At 37.7% G+C, this 19,323-nt stretch overlaps 3 protein-coding genes and 1 pseudogene across 11 annotated transcripts; 1 reads left to right on the top strand and 3 right to left on the bottom strand.

The window, feature by feature from the left end:
* The first annotated feature begins 6,613 nt into the window (after positions 1-6,613).
* On the top strand, positions 6,614-10,273 carry LOC121793016 (inositol-tetrakisphosphate 1-kinase 1-like). Of its 4 annotated transcripts, none has more exons than XM_042191197.1 (4): positions 6,614-8,733; positions 8,897-9,051; positions 9,148-9,780; positions 9,958-10,273. In XM_042191197.1, exon 1 carries the CDS (start codon positions 6,735-6,737, stop codon positions 7,689-7,691), a length of 957 nt encoding a protein of 318 aa, XP_042047131.1. In that variant the 5' UTR covers positions 6,614-6,734; the 3' UTR covers positions 7,692-8,733; positions 8,897-9,051; positions 9,148-9,780; positions 9,958-10,273. The 4 variants fall into 4 exon arrangements, with proteins under 4 accessions (XP_042047131.1, XP_042047132.1, XP_042047129.1 ...); XM_042191198.1 differs by having other exon boundaries at positions 6,614-9,051; positions 9,148-9,559; positions 9,643-9,780; XM_042191195.1 differs by having other exon boundaries at positions 6,614-9,051.
* On the bottom strand, positions 8,840-9,922 carry LOC121780262 (annotated as a pseudogene).
* A 356-nt stretch (positions 10,274-10,629) lies between the features above and the next one.
* On the bottom strand, positions 10,630-14,513 carry LOC121793017 (histone acetyltransferase MCC1-like). Its single transcript, XM_042191199.1, has 6 exons — positions 14,300-14,513; positions 12,439-12,661; positions 12,210-12,354; positions 11,886-11,985; positions 11,578-11,806; positions 10,630-11,019 (listed from the first exon to the last, which is right to left on the bottom strand). The coding sequence occupies exons 2-6, from the start codon at positions 12,558-12,560 to the stop codon at positions 10,833-10,835; spliced, it is 783 nt and encodes a 260-aa protein (XP_042047133.1). The 5' UTR covers positions 12,561-12,661; positions 14,300-14,513; the 3' UTR covers positions 10,630-10,832.
* Positions 14,514-14,920: 407 nt separating this feature from the next.
* LOC121793018 lies at positions 14,921-18,049 on the bottom strand. 6 transcript variants are annotated; one of them, XM_042191203.1, is made up of 10 exons: positions 17,776-18,049; positions 17,540-17,670; positions 17,091-17,180; positions 16,812-16,892; positions 16,639-16,684; positions 16,301-16,548; positions 16,125-16,196; positions 15,704-15,785; positions 15,367-15,462; positions 14,921-15,277 (listed from the first exon to the last, which is right to left on the bottom strand). In XM_042191203.1, exons 4-9 carry the CDS (start codon positions 16,838-16,840, stop codon positions 15,379-15,381), a joined length of 561 nt encoding a protein of 186 aa, XP_042047137.1. In that variant the 5' UTR covers positions 16,841-16,892; positions 17,091-17,180; positions 17,540-17,670; positions 17,776-18,049; the 3' UTR covers positions 14,921-15,277; positions 15,367-15,378. The 6 variants fall into 6 exon arrangements, 5 of the variants coding, with proteins under 5 accessions (XP_042047137.1, XP_042047135.1, XP_042047134.1 ...); XM_042191201.1 differs by having other exon boundaries at positions 17,572-17,670; XR_006048976.1 differs by having other exon boundaries at positions 15,558-15,785; positions 17,091-17,670.
* Between the last annotated feature and the right edge of the window lie 1,274 nt (positions 18,050-19,323).

Here is a 19,323-nt window from a genome sequence, read left to right as displayed (position 1 = left end):
AAATTCTGAGATACGCGTACACTACCTTTACAAGTCAACAAAAATTCTTTCTTGCTTACTCAATCATGGATCTCGCCTTTTCCCCTATCACTTTTGCTTGCACCAGGCCCTCCTAAGTTTTAAGATAACCACATACATAATTCATGATTAAATACGTAAACCACCAAAATGAAAGTCAATTTATCACATCTATCTCATTCCCTTTCTATACTATTTCTTTCATCACAACGACAAGTCATTAAAATCATACATATATAAGTTAAAGCACTTCTAGCTATTTTCATATCGAGAAAAGGTGAATAACTCGACAATACTAATCAAAAACTTCGGGAAAAGAACGTTAAGCCCGACTGTCCCAAAAATATAAATCTCACTGTACCATTTTTCTATGTAAAACAAACCTATTTAGTTTTTTAAATATGGGATAACCACTTCATGATTAAATATTAACAAACAACCTTTAAATATTAACAAACAACTGAAACTCTTCCACCGCATCCTTTCAACAAATTTTCAGCTTGTATATGGAACAACAAACAACACCAAACTCCACCACAAGGCAGCGCCAACATCATGTAATATCAAAATCATCAATAAATATCTTTAAAAATCGAGGTCAAGAGCTTAAGGTCACATATTATTCCCAGCAACAGATTTTTCTATCATTTTCATACATATGATATCATAGCATACTCCCAATTGCATAACACATATTCATCAAAAATATAAAGCCCCCAATTCCATGAATCTTAATTTCCAGCTCTTACAAAATCCCCAATTTAAAACCCGTTTTAATGCTTAAATCATGCAAGGGGTCAATACTAAAGTCCTATTCTATCAATACCTTCAATCAAAACTTCACAATTTCAAAGCTAGAACAAAAGGAAAAAGTAGTTCTTCCACATATTCAACTTAGAGCAAGAATTAACACCAATTAACATCGATACTACACTTAAAAACAAGATTAAAGAGTTCATGGGATAATCTAACATCCCATTGCACCTATTTTGGATATTGGTTTGATGCGGGTTTGAATTTCAATTTATGACATGGAGATAAACTAATGGGAATTGGGACTTGGGTAAGCTATGTGCACTTTCGGCATCCCGACGCTTCGCCGGCGATTTCGGGGCTGAGGTGTGCAGCTGAACGGAAGGAGAGAGCAGGGCTGTTAGAGTGTCCACTATAATGTGGACACTCCAATAGCCCCGCCCCAAAATTTGTCCATAGCCCCAAATTTATTTTCCACAGCCCCAAAATTTTGTTTCCGCCACTATGGTGGACACTTCCAATAGTCCCAATCTTTTTTCATTTATGTTAATTCAATTATATTTGAATTTATCGGACTATGCGTAATTAGAAGAAAACGGCTATACGTGAAGAAATTAAAATTAAACACTAAATTTTAGTCTTATTAAAGTACAGGAAAAATTATACAACGAAAATTTAATCTAGTGCAAATCACAAAGGTGTTCACACTGCGCCGCCTCCCCTACGTGACCAAACTTCTTCAATCAAATCGGCCTGGAGTGTGGTATGTGTTGTGGTCCTGCGCATATCAGCGAAATGTTGGATCAAATATTCATTGCTCCGTGGTACGCCCATCTGGATCGGCGCGGAGGCAACACCGTGACTTGTACTTGCGCCCTCTCCCGGTGCCCAGCGCTCTGCTGATGTGTATTTTTCGAGCTTTTATATTAGTGGATTAAGAACACAAAAGTTTAATAAAGTAGCTCTAATATTACAATCTATCTGCAAGAGTACAGAGTCGACTGTAGTACTTCGAGTGTCGAACCACAGGGAGGCGTAGGTTATTTAACAAGAATTGACGAAATTAATAAACTAAATTTACAACTAAGGTACGAAGATGGAGAAAGATGTCACTCCAAGTTGCTCACGAGGCTTGTATTATTCTACACCTTTAACAATGAAACATACGAAGGGATTAAAACATCAACCTAATCGCGTGTACTGAACATGTTTGTGACGTATAATTCACAGTCAGGTGAACACTTGTTCCATGAATTAATTTCAATGATATTAAATTCCAGCGGAAGCGCGGGAATAAAAGATCATCTACTATAATCACCTACTTAATCCACTATCAAATTATCCTCTGAACAATTCTAATTCGATAGCAATCCAACAATCAATCATTCATAAACTATGTTAAAGAGACAAGACTAGAGGAATTAACATCACTACGTTATTAGCCAAAAACATAGTGAATAAATATTGAGCACATTGTTGGACACAAACATATGATATCAAAGGTGTGAAAACATCCATACAAGCCTATATTACAACTTGGAGCAACAAAGGAAGCTTAGCCTATACACATGGTGAATTTGCAATTAAAACCGTAGGATTCAAGCTCTTGATGAGTGGAGTTGGGATTTAGAGTCGGATCGTCGGAGAGTAGGCCGGACCTTCCTCCTCTCTTCTTCCTCTCCCCTTCTTCTTTTTGCCGAATCCCCCATTTTTCTCTCTGCCCAAAACGTCACCCTAGTCAAAAAACTGTCACATCCACTCTCTCTCCCCCCCCTTCTTTTCTTCTCCTTCCACTTTCTTTAATCCATTCAATTCCCACTTTTTTCTACCAAACCGTGTCTCTCTCTCCTTGGGAAAAGAAACTGCCAAATGAAACTGCCTATTTGCAGTTCAAATCAACTGCCCGGCCGGGTATATTTTTGGGCATGAAATTCACCCGGCCGGGTGGCCAATTTTGAGAGCTTTCTGTTCTCTCGCTGCCTTCCAGAAATCACCCGGGCGGGTAGCCAATTTTGGGCATGAAATTCACCCGGCCCGGTGGCCAATTTTGAGAGTTTTCAGCCTTTTCACCATCCGAGCTTCATTCTTTGTTTCACCATTTATTCCTACACCATAAAACATACTTTTGCAAGCATCAAACTATATAAATCATGTAAAGTTAGGGGAATAAAAATGTACAATTTGATTCACATCATCTGCCGCAAATCTTTCATCTTCTATTAGCATATTATGCAATATAATACATGCTAACATGATATTCGCGACATCATCTCCGTGCCAAACTCGGGCCGGGCATCGTATAATCGCCCACCGCGATTGGAGGACACCAAAAGCCCACTCAACATCCTTCCTAGCACCCTCTTGTTTGCGCGCAAAATATTGTTTCTTCGGTCCAACCAGTTGGCGAATTGTCTTGACGAATACGGGCCACCGCGGATATATCTCATCTGCCAAATAGTATCCCCTACTGTACTGCGTGCCGTTGGCTACGAAGTTGATTTCTGGACCCTCCCCCTGGCACTCATCGTTGAAGAGCGACGATTACTGAAGAACATTGATGTCGTTATTCGAACCTGCCACACCGAAATACGCATGCCAGATCCGCAAACGGTAGTCAGCAACGGCTTCCAGAATCATCGATGGATGTTTGCTTTTGAATCCAGTTGTGAACTGGCCTTTCCAGGCTACCGGGCAGTTCCTCCACTCCCAATGCATGCAATCGATGCTTCCTAACATTCTTGGGAACCCGTGGATCGAACCGTGCATATCCAACAGACTCTGACACTCATCAGGTATGGGCTTTCGTAGGAACTCCCCACCGAAAATTTCCCAGATCCCTTTACAAAACTGCCTAAGGACCGTTAGGCTAGTTGTCTCACCCATCTGTAGGTATTCATCGAACATATCGGCTGGTCCGGCGTAGGCAAGCTGTAGGATTGCTGATGTGCACTTCTGCTGCGTAGACAGCCCGATCCGGCCCGCGGCATCACGCCGGGGGGTGAAGCATCGGTAACGCTCCACCAAATTCATTGCTATATGGTTGAAGAGCCGTTGCGACATTCTGAATCGCCGCTGGAAAATCTCGGGTGGATAACGGGGTTATCCACAAAGTAATCAGCCATTAGACGCTGGTGCGCACCAGCGTGGTCTCGTTGAATGGTCCGCCGATGCGTAATCGCACGAGGGATCGCGGCTTCCGCCGCGCGCCGCTTCCTCCTGGGCGGCCAGGTGTTGCACCTCTTGAATCAGAGAATTCCATGCTTCATTCCACAAATTGTCCATTTCAGTCCACAAATTCTACTGAGAGAAAGTTTGAGTGATGAAGAGTTGGAATGGTGTGAAAATAATGAATGAGATGGGGTGTATTTATAGGTGATAAATTGAATTAAAAAATAATAATAATAAACCGCCGCACCGGCTCGCCGGCCACCGCCGCACTATAGCCGGCGCGCCTATTCACCGCTTCCGCCCCGGACCGGCGCGTCCTCGCCCCGATTACGCCTGATGACCGTCCGCCCCGGAAAGTTCGTCCGCCTCGGGGCGGACGTCGCATACACTATAATCCGCCCCGCCGTCGCCCCAACCTGCGGCTATAGCCGCGCCGAATCATAATGGATACCCTTAGGTAGATTACAGAGAGAGCCAGAGAGGGAAGAGACGTGGGGAGAGTGAGAGTGAGAGTGAGAGTGAGAGTGATGGACACGTTTTTTTTGTCTATAATCTTTTTTTTTTCCTTTTATTCCCCCACATGACACGTTTCCCTCCCCACTTCCTATCACTTTTCTTTTATTTCCATTTAACTTCTTTTCTTTCTCTCTTTCTCTATTTAATTATTTCCTCATCATAGAACTCATTTATCCACTACAATTACTTTCCATATACTTTGACTATTGACTTCTCTATTCCTTACTTTAACTATCATAACTACATATAAAAACTATAATTCCAATTCTAATTTTCTAAAAGTAAGGAGTAATTTGATTATGAAAATATTAGAAATAACTAAAAAGTAGTTGAATTGATATTAACTTATAGTTAATGGACCTTAAAAGATATTATGAAATGTTACGAACCAAATTTGCTCATTTGAGATAGTTGGGGTACTAAAAAAAGATGTTCCCTCATTGATTTATATTGTAAATGGTACTCTCTTTGTTTCAATATAGTTGAGTTTTTTTTCACCTGTTTTTTAAAAATTGTACTAATAAATAGTTAAAATCGAGGTAGAGTAATGTAAGAGAGAAAAATATAATGAAGACTCTTATCTATATATTATTTCATCTCTTACATTACTTTCTCTCCACTTTAACTATTTATCATTTTTTTCAAAATGAGTACAAATAAGAAATGACTAAACTACCTTGAGACACTAGAAGTAATCTATACTAATCTAAAGTGCAAGTTTGATGAAAAGTCCTTAATACCCTTTTTGGAGGGAAAAATGAAAAGATGAGGTGTCTTCTATTCAAAAATAATTTTTTAAGGCAAAAACAATTGGACAAATAGTAGCCCAATAAAATGCTAACTTCTTGAAGAAGTGTTAAAACACATTTAAATAGTGCACTACCATTATTTTTTTTAATTAAATTATTAAATATATATATTAATTAGCCTTATATTTGAGTTAAATTGGAATTGTGCTAGAGAGTTTAGTTTGCCTTCCATTTATTTAGGTTAAAATTGAGATTTAATCATTTATTGCAATACTTTTTAATATAAAGAGTAGTGTAAATTCCCACATTATTCAAAACAAACAAGATGTATAAAATATTATCGTTATTTTAAGTGATAGTAGTAATTTACTTTTTATACGTATATGTGGCAGGAAGTAAGAAATTTATTATTTCCAATATAAAAAATTCATTTAGTATTTGGAAATGTATATCAAATTATGTTATGGTCTGAAATTAAAAGAAAGAAATAAACAGTCAGCTAAAATGTGATTATTGGATAATACAAATTTTCTAACTTGACTTCTCAAAGAAGTTTTAAATTTATATGATTTAAATTATTCATATATGTAATGTGGATATGTTTAATATTCCATATATTTTTTTCAAATTAAATTTTTTATAAATTTAGCTATTAAATTTATATATTAATTTACCTTTTATTTGGATTAATGACTTGCATAGCACTTCCAATAAACATCTTTACTCACACATATTTTCTTTATTTGTATATCTTATTCTAATTAATTCATACTCTTTGATCATTAGTCACACATCTTATTTTTGTCATTAATTTTATTGTTTTTACTTCACTTAGATTATAAATTAAAATTGCATAAATGTTTTATTCACTGGGGAGTAGTAAATTCTTCATTTTGAGTGAGACAAGATAAGTACATTTCTGTTTTTTTAAATCCCTATATTTCTTTCAATTCTTATTTTCTATAGAATTTATTATATTTTATATTTATTATTTGAAACTCTTATGTCCCGTGCATAGCTCGGGTGTTAATATTAGTAGGGTACAACATTCCACTATCTCATTCTACTTACATTTTATTTAAAATTAACATATTTTATTTAAAATTAACACTCCCTTTGCTCTAAAAATAGAGACTTTTGGATTACATGAGTTAATGTAAAATTAATAAAGTATGAAAGAGATAGAAAAAAAATATACATATTGCTAGTAAAAAATGAGACTAATCTTATAAAAAAGGAAAAATTCGGCAGCAAGTCATTAATTTTGTGAGAAACCACGGGAAAAAAAAACTATTTTGATAAAGCAAAGGAATATAGAAGTGGATCCAGTAATTTTTTCCCCACAAATTTCTTAAAAGTTAAAACAATAAAACTGAGTCAAAAGAGAGTACCAGTGTACCACTACTGCACTATAGTGGAGTAGTATTAAATTTGAAATAACCGGCAAAAACACAAAAGTGGAAAACACCAAAATCGTTTGCCCTAATTCTGCAGCAGCAGCAGCCAGCGAAGAATTCCAGCCACGATACGATGTCGGAGGAATCTACGACGAGGTACCGCATAGGTTATGCGCTTGCGCCAAAGAAAGTGAAGAGTTTCATCCAACCATCGCTCCTCAATCTCGCCAAAGAGAGAGGGATCGATCTATTTCCCGTCCAGACCACCAAGCCCTTGACCGATCAATTCCCCTTCGATTGCATCATCCACAAATCACCCGACCTGGAGTGGCGAAACCAGCTCGAGCAGCTCATTCATCAGAATCCAAACGTCGTCGTAATTGACCGCCCGGAGGCGATCGAGCGCCTCCACAATCGGGTAACCATGCTGCAGGCGGTGGACCAGCTGGAAATTGCCAACGGGTTCTCAGTCGGGGTTCCGAAGCAGGTGTCTGTCGAAAATCCCCAGTCGCCGATCGACTGCGGTTTAAGTTTCCCGGTCATTGCGAAGCCGCTGGTGGCGAACGGGAGCGCGGGATCTCATCAGATGTCGTTGGTCTTCAACGAGGAGGGCTTGCGAGGGCTGAAATTGCGCCAGCCGTTTGTGCTGCAGGAGTTCGTCAATCACGGAGGGGTCATTTTCAAGGTCTACGTGGCGGGGAGGCACGTTCAGTGCGTGAAGAGGAGGTCGTTGCCGGATATCTCGGAGGAAAAATTGGGGGTTTCGGAGAATTCGGTGTCGTTCTCTCAGATTTCGAATGTGACTGCGGAGGATCGGAGCGGTAACGGCGTCGAGAAGTTAATCGAGGGGGCGGAGCTGCCCCCGTCTGGTTTTGTGACGGAAGTAGCTAGTCAGTTAAGGGAGGCTTTGAAATTGAACCTTTTCAATTTTGATATGATAAGGGACAGTAGCGTTGAAGGGCGGCATCTCGTGATCGATATAAATTACTTCCCGGGGTATGCCAAGATGCCTTACTACGAGACGATTTTGACTGATTTTTTCCTTGACGTTGTGCAGAAGAAGCCGGACATGATTTCTAAGTACTGTTAGCTGAGTATATTTTGTGACTCCGAGCCCAATATTATGGCCTGTTGTGGTGGTAAACAACAACCATTTGATTCGTCGTGGTTGATGAAACAATGGGATAAATTTGCGCGGAAATAGGATAGGAGGTGAGCGATGTGATTGAACACAAGCAACACTTGCATGGACAATCTGCTGCACGAAGCTAATCATGTGTTTTTAATCTCTTTTGTTTGACTGTTTTGGATTTCAAGACTGAAATAAACGCAACTCATTTCATGTTTGCTCAAGGCTGATTGCCAGAATTGTTGGCAGCTAATGATATGAAATTCTAAGATCCTTGCACCCTTTTTGTTATATAAATACGTATGTGTATGTTTACAGATTTTCTTATTGAATGCTTACTCTATTGCTTCCATTTTGGTTCATTATGTTCGTTGTTAGATTATTCATTTTAAATGGTTTTCGGTTTTAGTAGTGGCTAATAGATAGTTTGGAATGGTGACAGCTTATTATTTTCAATGTTCTATCTAGCATAAACGCTGGATTTCTTTTTAGAGTTGATCATAATCTCAGATGAATGCTTTTATTAGTCACATTCCAATGACAGGTTCCAATCTGTTAAAGATCATTCCGGCTGTAGTTGTAGTGTAAGAGGGAGAGGGAGTTGTGAATAGTCAACCAAGCAATTGCAGTTCCTAAACTAGAATTTTTAGACCGCTGCTATCATTTACAAAGACATTTTGCTTCTTGTTAGTCATGATACTGCGACTTCTAAGGTTATGGTGTTAATTCGGGGCGATTTGGAGAGATTCTACGACCTCTAATAGTTGTTTGAACTAATTTGCTAAGAAAATGCAGATCAGCTGTGAACTGGTTTCCTGTATCATATGTTACTATTTAGTTAATGGCGAAAAGCATTGCTACTCTACAGCGAGAGCAAACAGAATATATACATGGAAATTTTAGGGAAAAAATTGTGGAGAACATGAATCACACTGCTGGTGGATATGATCATACCTGCTGGAGAGTCTATGTCGCAGCAAAGAAATAGTAGGCATGAAATCTGGTAATTTTCTCATTGTTAAATGTGCGGTGTTTGGGACACCATCTGTTAGCAGCCAATGAGATTGATCATGGTGACAGTCTGGGTTGGCTGCAATAAAAAAACCCTGTTAATGATACTTGATTAAAAAGGAGCTCATTTTGAAGCATGATTTTACTTTCTCAAGGACTTGTTTCTAGTAGTAGTTGCTTGCTTCGTCATCCACGAGGATATCCTCTAAGGCATCAGAAGTCGCTGGAGGGATGGAAAATTCTGCTGGAGATGAAATTGTTTGGTTCCTGATCTGTGTTTAATGCACTGAAAATGCTGAGATGAGATCAGGTACTTCATAATCCATGTACATGTTAGATGATTCCACAAATTTGTTGGGATTTTCATCCGTCACATTGTTGGTTTCCATTGTGTTTTGGAAGACAGGTTGAAGTGTGTCTTTGAAGCTCGGTTGGCATGTCAGAGTCTCAAATTCAGGTTTTGCAGCGAATCTCTCTGACTGTAAGAATATCTTTAGGGAATCACATAGCAGTCTGCTTGTGACTCGAGCTGCCCGAGGCTAGGTTAAGTTTCCATCTGGAGAGAAGGCGAAACTGAAGCCAGCTGTAAAATATTGACCACCAGTAGAAGCTTCGCGAGACGTGCAACGTCCTCTTGAGTCTCACAACATCTTCCCAGGTAGATTTCTTGGTCTATTACAGCTGAGAATCTGAGGTAACTCTGGTATCAAGTGGAGCTCTCTGCATACGAGTGTCATGGTCTATTCCATTCCGAAGCAGCTTTTCTTGAGACAGGTATTCCAGAAGTTTTTGATCTCGTTATCAGCTCTCCCTGGCAGGTAACTAGCTACTACTGACCACCTGGAAACATAAAATAAGCAATAATCATAAAATGCATAGAAACCTGCCTTCGACACTACAGGAAATCAAGTCTACAAGTTTAGATATTGAGATTTGAGGTTAGTTCATTACTTCTTGAGCCCAGCAAGCTTTGTGAGCTCTTTCCAGCTGCCATGGCCATATTTCTGAATGCAGTAAACGAGATTCTCGTCTTCTTCAGGTATCCACGTGTTGTTTCTGTGTTTGCCTCTCTCTCTTGAGTGATTTTAGTTAGTTTTGTGTGGAATTTGTGTGATTATAGCATCGTTTCATAGTTTGGCAGTGTTTGAAAATCTTGACAGTGGCGTGCTGTGGAGAGTCATTAACTTGTTTTTTTCCCTTTCTTGAAACGTAACAGGCCCGTGAGAGATCAACCGGTTCGGGTTTGGAACCATTAAAACCGAGCACCACTATGCCTGGGATATATTCGGCGGAAGGAAAAACTGATGTGGATTGCTGAAACTGATGCTCCGTTCATCCACCAAGAGTGTGCAAACAGTGCAATATTAGGGATGCCAATTGCCAAGTGTTTAAATTTAATTACTTTAGTTGTTATTATTACTAAAAAGTGATATTTATTCTTAATAAAAGTCACTGTTAATTTTTTTTAAGAACATATATCACTTTTTGTAATTGTCACTTTTTAAAATTTAAATTAATTAGTACTTCAAATGTTATTATGACTAAAAGTGATATTTCTTCTTAATAAAAGGTCACTGTTTATTTTTCTTTTATTAAGAACATATATATCACTTTTGTAATTGTCACTTTTAATTATGCACATGTCATTTGCTAGGACTATCACTTTTGTTCAGAACCCCTCTATTCATTATAACAAATAATTTTAACACAATCAATTCTTTTTATAAGTCACTTTTAACGATTATAAAGAATAACAGCAAATTTCACAGTAGAAGATCAAACTACCAATTTCAAACCTCCAAGTAAAGCTTACCATTTTCTAGCATTCAAACCTCCAAACAAATATGCAAAACTATGTTACAACAGATGCATGATGAGAAGCCGCATCTAGTTAGAAATATACCCATCTATACTCATTTCGAGAAAATACATGGTATCCATCCGCACATACAAGACTCCCACACGTGTCGCAACGGCCACAGACACATAGCCGAGACTTTTAACAATACAACATTGCTTATAATTAAGTTATTATGCGGACAAAGGAATATGAGACGGGTTCTTAAGTACCCATTGTCTGAGCCAATGGATTCAGACGAACTGGCACCCAGAGCTCTCGTTGGTGAGGATTCTTTTGGACTGAACTGTAGGAAGAAGGTAACCCGATTCTTTATACTTGGGCCACTTGGAGATCTTCCTCTCATCATTTTTCCACAGCTTTGCAGCCAGTGATTTGAATCCACTCCTTGCATAAGTGACAAACAATGTGACGAGCTCTCTGCAAGATGCAACACAGAGTTACTTGCAATAAGTACAGCTTCGATCGTGTAAATTAGGTTTATTAAGTTAGGAAATATTATATATCATCGAAGAAACTTTGGAAAAAAACAGACTTGGACCCAAGGTAACATATAATGAAGGAAAATGTTTTGGCCAAATAAATCTGCCATGGTAAGGTCAGGTAGAAATATTTCATATTTCCATTTTCTTTCTTTCATAACTCACTACAAAATTGGCATGTATCTCTATTGACAAGGATGAGGGTCTCGTTTTCTAGACCTCAGACGACAAACAGAAACTAAATGCATCTATGAGATTATGGACTGAATCAAGTTGCTGTGATGCAAGATTCCTTATCTTTAACACTTATAGCTAAGGATGGCTGTCAAGACCTTCTCCAAGAGTCACATTCTACTACAAAGCCTAAGTTTCTGATTAACATAGTAACATAGAAAACAGATGATGAACTGAAAATTAGAAGCATATATATATGAACAATGGGTACTCAAAGAAACTTTTTTGCAAATTATTGATAGATCTGGAGTGTTTCACTTACAGCGGAGAGCAGGGAGATCGACCGCCATTCACGTAGTAGACAAACAGATAGGAATCAAAATGCTGCCCGTTGATGTAATAAAAATTGTACAGCCGTCTTACACACTGAAATGACATCTTCTTGTACAAATGTATGGCTGGGTTATTGTATGAAATCACGTGTAGATAAACAGCACGGCAACTTGAAAGATTTGATGCATACTTAGTGACCTCATGGATTAGTGAACCGGCTGAAAATCCGATAACATATAGTTGAGCAAAAGAGCCTTACTTATTACATAAGAAAACAGTGAAAAAACTACAATTTACCAATTCCCAGATTCCTGTAGGAATCGATGACTCCCAATGTTAGGATGTATACTAATGTTTGGTCTGTTTTTGATGCGTCAAAGCTCAATAAATCTTCTATCTGCATGAAAAGTGAAAGCTCGATTGAAATAGGGGAACACCTTATCAGTGCAAAACAAACTTCAGCTTTACTGGAAGTAAAGTTTTCAAAGAGAGATGAATTCTCATACGCAGGACTGTTTAGTGTTTAGGTAAAAATAAGGGATCAATTTGTACAAAACCTACATTTTCACAGTTACTTGTATAGCTAAGCATCTAATGATAATCAATTCCACCAAGGCTCACCTCACTGTCTTTGGCTGGAATAATTCTTACAGTAACAAATCCAACAAGTTCGTCACTCTGTTCATCGGGGCGACTTCGATCAACAGCTCCCCACGACACAATATCTTGGCCATTGACAACATTCTGGAAGAATTCAGTTTCATACCTGAAGGAGCATGAGATGGTTTTAAGAAAAGAAAAGGAGGGAAAAAACTGAGCTATTTTTTAAGCAACCAGAAATTGTTCTAACCTTATGGGAAACAGTTCGCCATGAGTTCTCTCAAGAATCACCAAGTCAGATGGCTGTATTGGCCTATAAGCTATAACTGGACCGCGGTGAACTTTGATGTTTACCATTGAATAATATGGCATCAATCCCCAGAAAATTTTTTATGTATGCAGAAACTCCACAAGCCAATGATCTCTTCCATTTAGGCAACATTAATTACATCAGCCATGCAGCCTTGAGAATCCTATTAAAGACGTTTATTCATTAATTTGTTCACAGTCATATGCACGCAGAGAAAAGAAAAAATGAGTTAATCAAGTCTAATATAAGTTACTGGAAATTATGCGAAACACTGACTTTAAATGCAGAAGTTTATATCCATGTTTTGCAGAAGAGTTTTATCCCCGTCTCAATATACAAATAATACATGCCCCTTGACCCTCGCACAATCTTTAAACAAAAGAAACACATACTGTCTCTCTTCACAGGGGACAAAAACATCAACGGGCCTCTCTCTCTCTCTCTCTCTCTCTCTCTCTCACACACACACACACACACACACACAGATCCCTCCTGCGTTCTGCCACCCCCATGCTGTTTCAGCCACTCAAGAGAAGAAAATAATGGTCATGACAATAAATTCCCAGTGGGATTTTAGAATCATATGATTAAGGTGGTGTAGTACATATTTCTCAGCTTGTAGAATGTGGCAAAAAAATTGTGCCAGGACAGCATCAGCCACAACATTAGTGCCAAGCTTCTGTAAAAGCTACTGTGCAAATAGCCGTGCAGGAAGCATGCCACAACCAACCAGCCTTAGCACAAAAATGACAATAAGCAAGGTCACGCCACCATCTTATGTGACGCAACAGGCAGCACACAAAGGAATGAGGCTCGTGACTTGGCCAAGGAGCCCTTCAGATCGTGGCTTGCGCCACATCATCCAAATGGATATAAAATAAAATTACTTTTCCAAACTTTCAGTTATAAAACGTCTTCAACCATGCCAAAATCCAAATGGGTAAAAACTATGCTGCACTCATATATTATGTTACACTAGCAATCATCAATTAAGCAGGACTCACCATCTAAGTCAGTTATTCTGAAAAAAGGCTATTATTTCACCCAATGAGATGTTAACTTATGGAGTTTCTTAACAACTAGAAGATCCTGACCACAAACACGAAAGCAAATTAGATGCCTTTTGCAGCAAAGGGCCGTTTCGACTAGATCACCAAACAACTTCAATGTGAAACAGCACAAACCGAATAACTTAATAATCAATCTTGCATTTTTGCATAGCTAGTCTGTCTAAATTCTTAAAGGCTGAGCTATCCATTCATGTCGATAATATGGTATCACGTACCCAATCGGAAAAGAAAAGCTAGAGGACGAAATAGCACAGCACATCCTATATAACAGGTGGTATGCAAACTCCTTCACATTACCCCTTTTCCTTTACCCCTTTTCCTTTCAGCCACCTCAAGAAACACAAATCTCATTGAACAAAAAACAAACAAAAACAACGATCATATCAAAGCTCAAATTGATGTTTAAACACATAAATTCCTCCGAATCCGACCAATTCAAGGTATACTCGTCCAACAAAGCTTGCTGAAACTCATCAAACACAAATTGAAAAATATGATAACAAGCATCGAACATGAACGAAACTAGCAAAATCAGTTGAGCAGCTCTCCACAAAAAAAATTGCAAAGCACAAAAATAAAAATAAAAATAAAAATAAAAATAAAAATAAAAGTTGCAAAAGTTACATCTACCATATCAGCAAACGCTGTACCGAATCAGCTGATATAAGAGCAATTCTGAGTGCAAACAGAAGATCGAAACTGTAAGATTCAACAAAAAACAAAGTTCCAACCTTCAATCAAGGCGGAAAGGGGACCAGAAAGAATCGATTATTCTACTTTCCTTCGTTGATACGAAATAGAAACTCGGATTGCAAAAGGGAATAAATCCCTCTATCGATTTCGAACCTTCTTCAGCGTAGTCGATACTCGCCTATTCGTATTATATTGTTGAGAATTTTTTTTTGAGTGAATAGTCAACCAACTACATGCGCAAAGCAGGTGAGGGGTCTATTCGAATTAGTAATATAGATACATGATGCCCTGAACATTAAATCGAACCAGAGTAATCTTATTTTAATCAATTTTATTATTAGTTATTTTATCATTTACTAAATTATTATTTTAAAGATTTAAGTGATAAACTCACTCGTGATTTTCAAATTAGCTTAATATTTTTCTAAATTATTATGGAAGAGTAAATATGTAGAAGTATATTATTAATACATAAATCAATTTCAAATATAAAGTACCTAAAAAATCAAATTATTTCTCAAGACGGTTTTAAGATGAATTCAAAACTCGATTAGCTTTGTTACTAGTACTTATTTTAGTTGTAAGTGAATAAGCTAAAATAGTAAAATCTGCTACGTCTTGTCGAATTTTTACGTGCTAGATTAAATAATTTGTAGCTTATTTATTAATTCCTGATATGTTGTGAAAATTCGAGATATTTATTTTTGTAATACAATGCACTTCACAATAAGGAGAAGCCTCATCAAATATAGTACTACATCATATTATCCAAATCATGTGCGACATTCTTGATGAGGAACGAGGGGTAAATGGTGAAGGTGATCCATTAGCGATCTTCTTAAAAAAATGAAAATATGTATGACAAACCCAACCACGAGACGAAAAAGTATGTGCGATGTGCTCGGCCCAATCACGAGATGAGAAAATTATGTGCGGTGTGCTCGACCCAAAAATGACACGAGCGGATCGAGCTCTAGTGGCGAAGAGAGGCAATTTTAGCTACATTCTGCAACAACCTGACATATTTGTAGTTCTCTGTTTCAAACTCCATAAAAATAGCATTGCTAACAGAAAATTTCGAATTGTATTAAGAAAATAAAGTTACCTAGGGTACAAGTTAGAGGAAAGCTCCAGCCAGAAATCTATGGTTCAAAACAGCTTCTGCAATAGGCCTCTGTCGATAATCACGGTTCAACATAGCCTGAGAAAACAAGCAACGGGCGAATATCAGCGAAAGGACATCAGGAAAATGGCCAGCAGATCAGTTTGCGAAGAGGGAGGGTTATGAGAGCATACAATAAACGTAGCTAAAACAGCTCCAGACAGTTAAAAAGGGCGAAGGTTGATGATCAACATGACATATAACAAAGCTTTTGTTGTTTGAGGAAATCGAGCACCCAAAAAAAGAATCAGAAATAGATGCTGTACAAGGAAGTAACAACCTGAAGTAACTCCCATCCTGCACCATCCCCAAGATCTAGAAATTTAACAGCTTCCACAAGACGATCATCAGTCAAACAGTATCTGTCACGATGCAAGTAAATAAACTATGAGCCTCGAGAAATGTTTAGTGGTTAGAAACTCTGTATAGACATTTGAGAGTTGACATGCTTTGCATCAAAATGTATCATTCCGATAGTACCAAGTACTTGGTTGAGTGTTTTTATCCTCATTATTAGAATTGGTCGAATCCTACCTTTTAAATGGGATATGAATCAAGAAAAGTTAGCTCACACGATAGAAATTATCAAGTGTCTCAAGATATCCTGAAGTTGCAATCCATCTTAGCAAACAATGGATTAACATGTACTATTTCTAGCTATCTAGGCTTTTCCTCAAAGTAAACGCCCCCTTAGGCCATACCTTATATCAACCGAAAAGGCAAGGTCCCTAAGCATTGGAACCAGATAAACAGCATCTTTCTCTGCAATTGTACTGAAATTTGCAAAAGACAAATATTTCAAATTGTCAAACAGACAAAGGAACTTTAGAAAGGAATAAACATAATTTTGTTTTTCAGAAATCTTTAAGAGGCATACTTAAGAGCAACAGAAGCAGGTCCAAGACTTTGATGCAACCTCTCGTGGTCATGCATGTAAGCTAAGCCACGAATTGCTCCCTGAAGGAGCTTTGTAATGAAGTATCTTCTCCTCTTTATAGTTTCACTTTTCTCGAACGGATTCCAAAATGTCTGCCCTCCAACATCACTATATTTTGTCATCTTTTCACTCGCAACTTGTGCATAGCCAGCAGCAGTGTACTTTCCATCATTCCGAAAAGCAAGCCACTGCAGATAAAAACATGTTATATTTTTCTTTAGTAAGTACCCGAAACTTTAACTTTCAGCATAGAAATTTTTAGCATTGATGATTCATACCTGCTCACAACAATGAACATTTCGTCTCAAATCCTCCAATAAGTACCTGAATATTTGAGCAGGCTATGGATTTTGAATAGCTCTACAACAATGAGCATTTCATATTATAAAATGAAGGCATGTAAACATAAAGTATAAACATATGGTCAAGAATAGGAGTCGAGACAAAATACTTGAAGGGAAGCATGTGCACTGAGCTCATTCGCAGCCATCAAATCAGCTTCGAAGCCTCCAACTTGCTGACCAGGGTAGACCTTCATGACATTGTAAGTCCAATTAGGATAGCAATACAGCAAAAAACATGGAAGGTTCATTAGGCTTCAGTGAACAGAACATTACAAACAAGGCAGCAAGTTTAGCTGGCTCTCCAACTACAATGCGTGGCATATTCGAAATCTATATACAACATAAAATCTTTCAAACATATAGCACATGAATGCATCAATAATCACCTTAAAAATAACGGAGCTACCTCTCTGTGGACCTTGAGCTATTCTTCCTTCATACAACCCGATACGGCAAACCAAGTCAAGCCACACTACCTAAAATACCTCCTATTCGTAAATTTCACATTAAGCACACACATACTCACACAAACACATATGTATAAGTACAATCAACAATGTAAATATAGCCTATGACTAAGGCCGAACCAAGTCAACAATTACTACTTTAAACTCCATTAATTCACTAATATTTCTTAAATTTCAAGCTAAATATTCCATTCCCGTCCACATTACGAACACAGACACAATATGTGTGATACTCCATAATGTATGATTAATGGTGAACCAACTAAAATATTACTCCTTGAACTCCTTTAATTCACTTAGCTTCCTTCAATTCCACACTAAATATCTCATCTCAATCCCACAGTAAACTCACACAAGAGACAACACACACGCATATATGTGAGCAACTGCACAGGCGCACCGAATTTTCGCACTTCCTTCCCCAACATCCTGAGCTCTCAATCTCCCAATACCTCCAGCCATATACTCCATATCCGTCGCCGATTGTGGTCCCGAGTAACTGCAAAAGGTTGAATTACTGATTTAAGTCATCATTCGCAGTCTTCTCTAACACTTAGCTACGCACATGATCGTAAAAAAATACAAGAAGAAAACGAATTCAAACCTAGTAATGTTCATAAATCCGTAACTGCCAATCAGCCTCCCGACCTCGAATGAATCGGAATTCGTAATGAGAGACGCTTTGCAGCACCGATGGGCAGCTCGTCGGCGACGGAGATTCAATCGTGAGCTGAGATTCAGCTCTCCGAATCTGAAGAAGCAAACGCGGGAAGAGAGCGACGGATTGTTAGCTGTTGACAGCATAATTTCTCCTCTCTCACTCTCAATTACTGTTCCTGATTCTGTTGGACAGTTGATATTCAAAGAGAGTGAGGATAGGCCTTTCTACCACATGTCATTTGGAAAAATATCTCGGTAAAATTATGATATTACGTGGGTGACGGTTAGAGGCATCCACCGGGGAAGAGCACACAGCTGTCCGCCCGTCCGTGCCGCTGGCACGGCACCACTGTCCGCCGCTGCGCTCTTGCCGCTGGCATGGCGCTGCTCTTAGCTAAGAGCACGTCCGTGCCAACGAGCAGTGCGACCTGTCGCGTTTCTATTGGCTGTTGGCATTTTCTTTTTTTAAAAAAAAATCAAAAGTAATACCAAAAATTTAAAAAAAAAATATTTTTGGATTCCCAAAAATATACAAATTTTATTACCATTTTTTTGAATTTTTTTTGAATTTTTTTAAAAAATTAATCCCAAAATCATCTATAAATACACACATTCATCATCCATTTGGGCGAAATTCGGCCACAAGTAGTGAGTTTTCTTAATTCTATGAATTTAATTATGTAATTTTTAAGATTTTAATTATGAAAATTTTATTTTTTAAGATTTTAATTATGTAATTTTTAATTTTTTTCTAATTTGTAATATTATTCCAGTTATTTTAATGCATTTTAATATTGTGGAAATGTTTTTATTTAAATTGAATAATAGAATGGTGGGACCCTTGAGCATGTCCTTGCGGAAGAACACGGATGTGGGTGTTATGCTCTTGCCTAAGAGTATAGATTAAAAGTGGATCCGGGCCCACAATTATGCTCGTTGACAAGAGCACAGATGTAGATGCTCTTATAGCTTGTACGTCATCCTCCCCTTCCGACCAAATATGAATACGGATTAGTATTTTTTTTAATCCATTCCATAAAAATATACCCAAACTCATGCAACGATGGATATCTTTTTGGATGAAGAAGTATCTATCTTTACAATAATTATATCCCAAGTTGCTAAAATTAATTTATAAGTGAGTAATACTTTGACATTATTTTGGCATCTTGTAGTTGAAATAAAATATTATTATAACTGGAAAGTTTATCTGATCAAATAGTTGTTCCTTTTTTTAGATATTATTCAATAATGATTTAATTTGTCAGTTCTAAGTAGTAGTACTATTCAATTAGATGTGTATTATGCGTAAATTTTAGATGTATAGTAATTATATGAAAAGTCCAAAATTAGGTCAAAAGGGATCAATGTTCCATTCTTATGTCTAAAAGGCTTAAAAATAGCATGACAATTCTGGTAGCTATTTTGTGGATTATTATAAGAAAAAACTTGACACTATTACTTTCTTCTTATAATTATTATTATTCATAAA

The sequence above is a fragment of the Salvia splendens genome, chromosome 2 (genome assembly GCF_004379255.2).
Source record: "Salvia splendens isolate huo1 chromosome 2, SspV2, whole genome shotgun sequence".
In the NCBI taxonomy this organism is placed as follows: Eukaryota; Viridiplantae; Streptophyta; class Magnoliopsida; order Lamiales; family Lamiaceae; genus Salvia; species Salvia splendens.
Note: the sequence above shows the minus strand (reverse complement) of the source record. Positions and strands in the feature narration are given on the sequence as shown.

Bases quoted from the DNA above. Each gene is read 5' to 3' on its own strand.
- LOC121793018 (XM_042191200.1), bottom strand. From the start codon at position 16,840: ATGAGCTCAGTGCACATGCTTCCCTTCAA. The intron at 16,685-16,811 runs GTATTTTGTCTC...TCAAATATTCAG, and splicing joins GTGCACATGCTTCCCTTCAA to GTACTTATTGGAGGATTTGA. The intron at 16,197-16,300 runs GTATGCCTCTTA...TGCAAATTTCAG, and splicing joins CCTGCTTCTGTTGCTCTTAA to TACAATTGCAGAGAAAGATG.
- LOC121793017 (XM_042191199.1), bottom strand. From the start codon at position 12,560: ATGCCATATTATTCAATGGTAAACATCAAAGTTCACCGCGGTCCAGTT. The intron at 11,986-12,209 runs GTGAGCCTTGGT...CTTTTCATGCAG, and splicing joins TTCCAGCCAAAGACAGTGAG to ATAGAAGATTTATTGAGCTT. The intron at 11,807-11,885 runs GTAAATTGTAGT...TCGGATTTTCAG, and splicing joins CTACAGGAATCTGGGAATTG to CCGGTTCACTAATCCATGAG.
- LOC121793016 (XM_042191197.1), top strand. From the start codon at position 6,735: ATGTCGGAGGAATCTACGACGAGGTACCGCATAGGTTATGCGCTTGCG.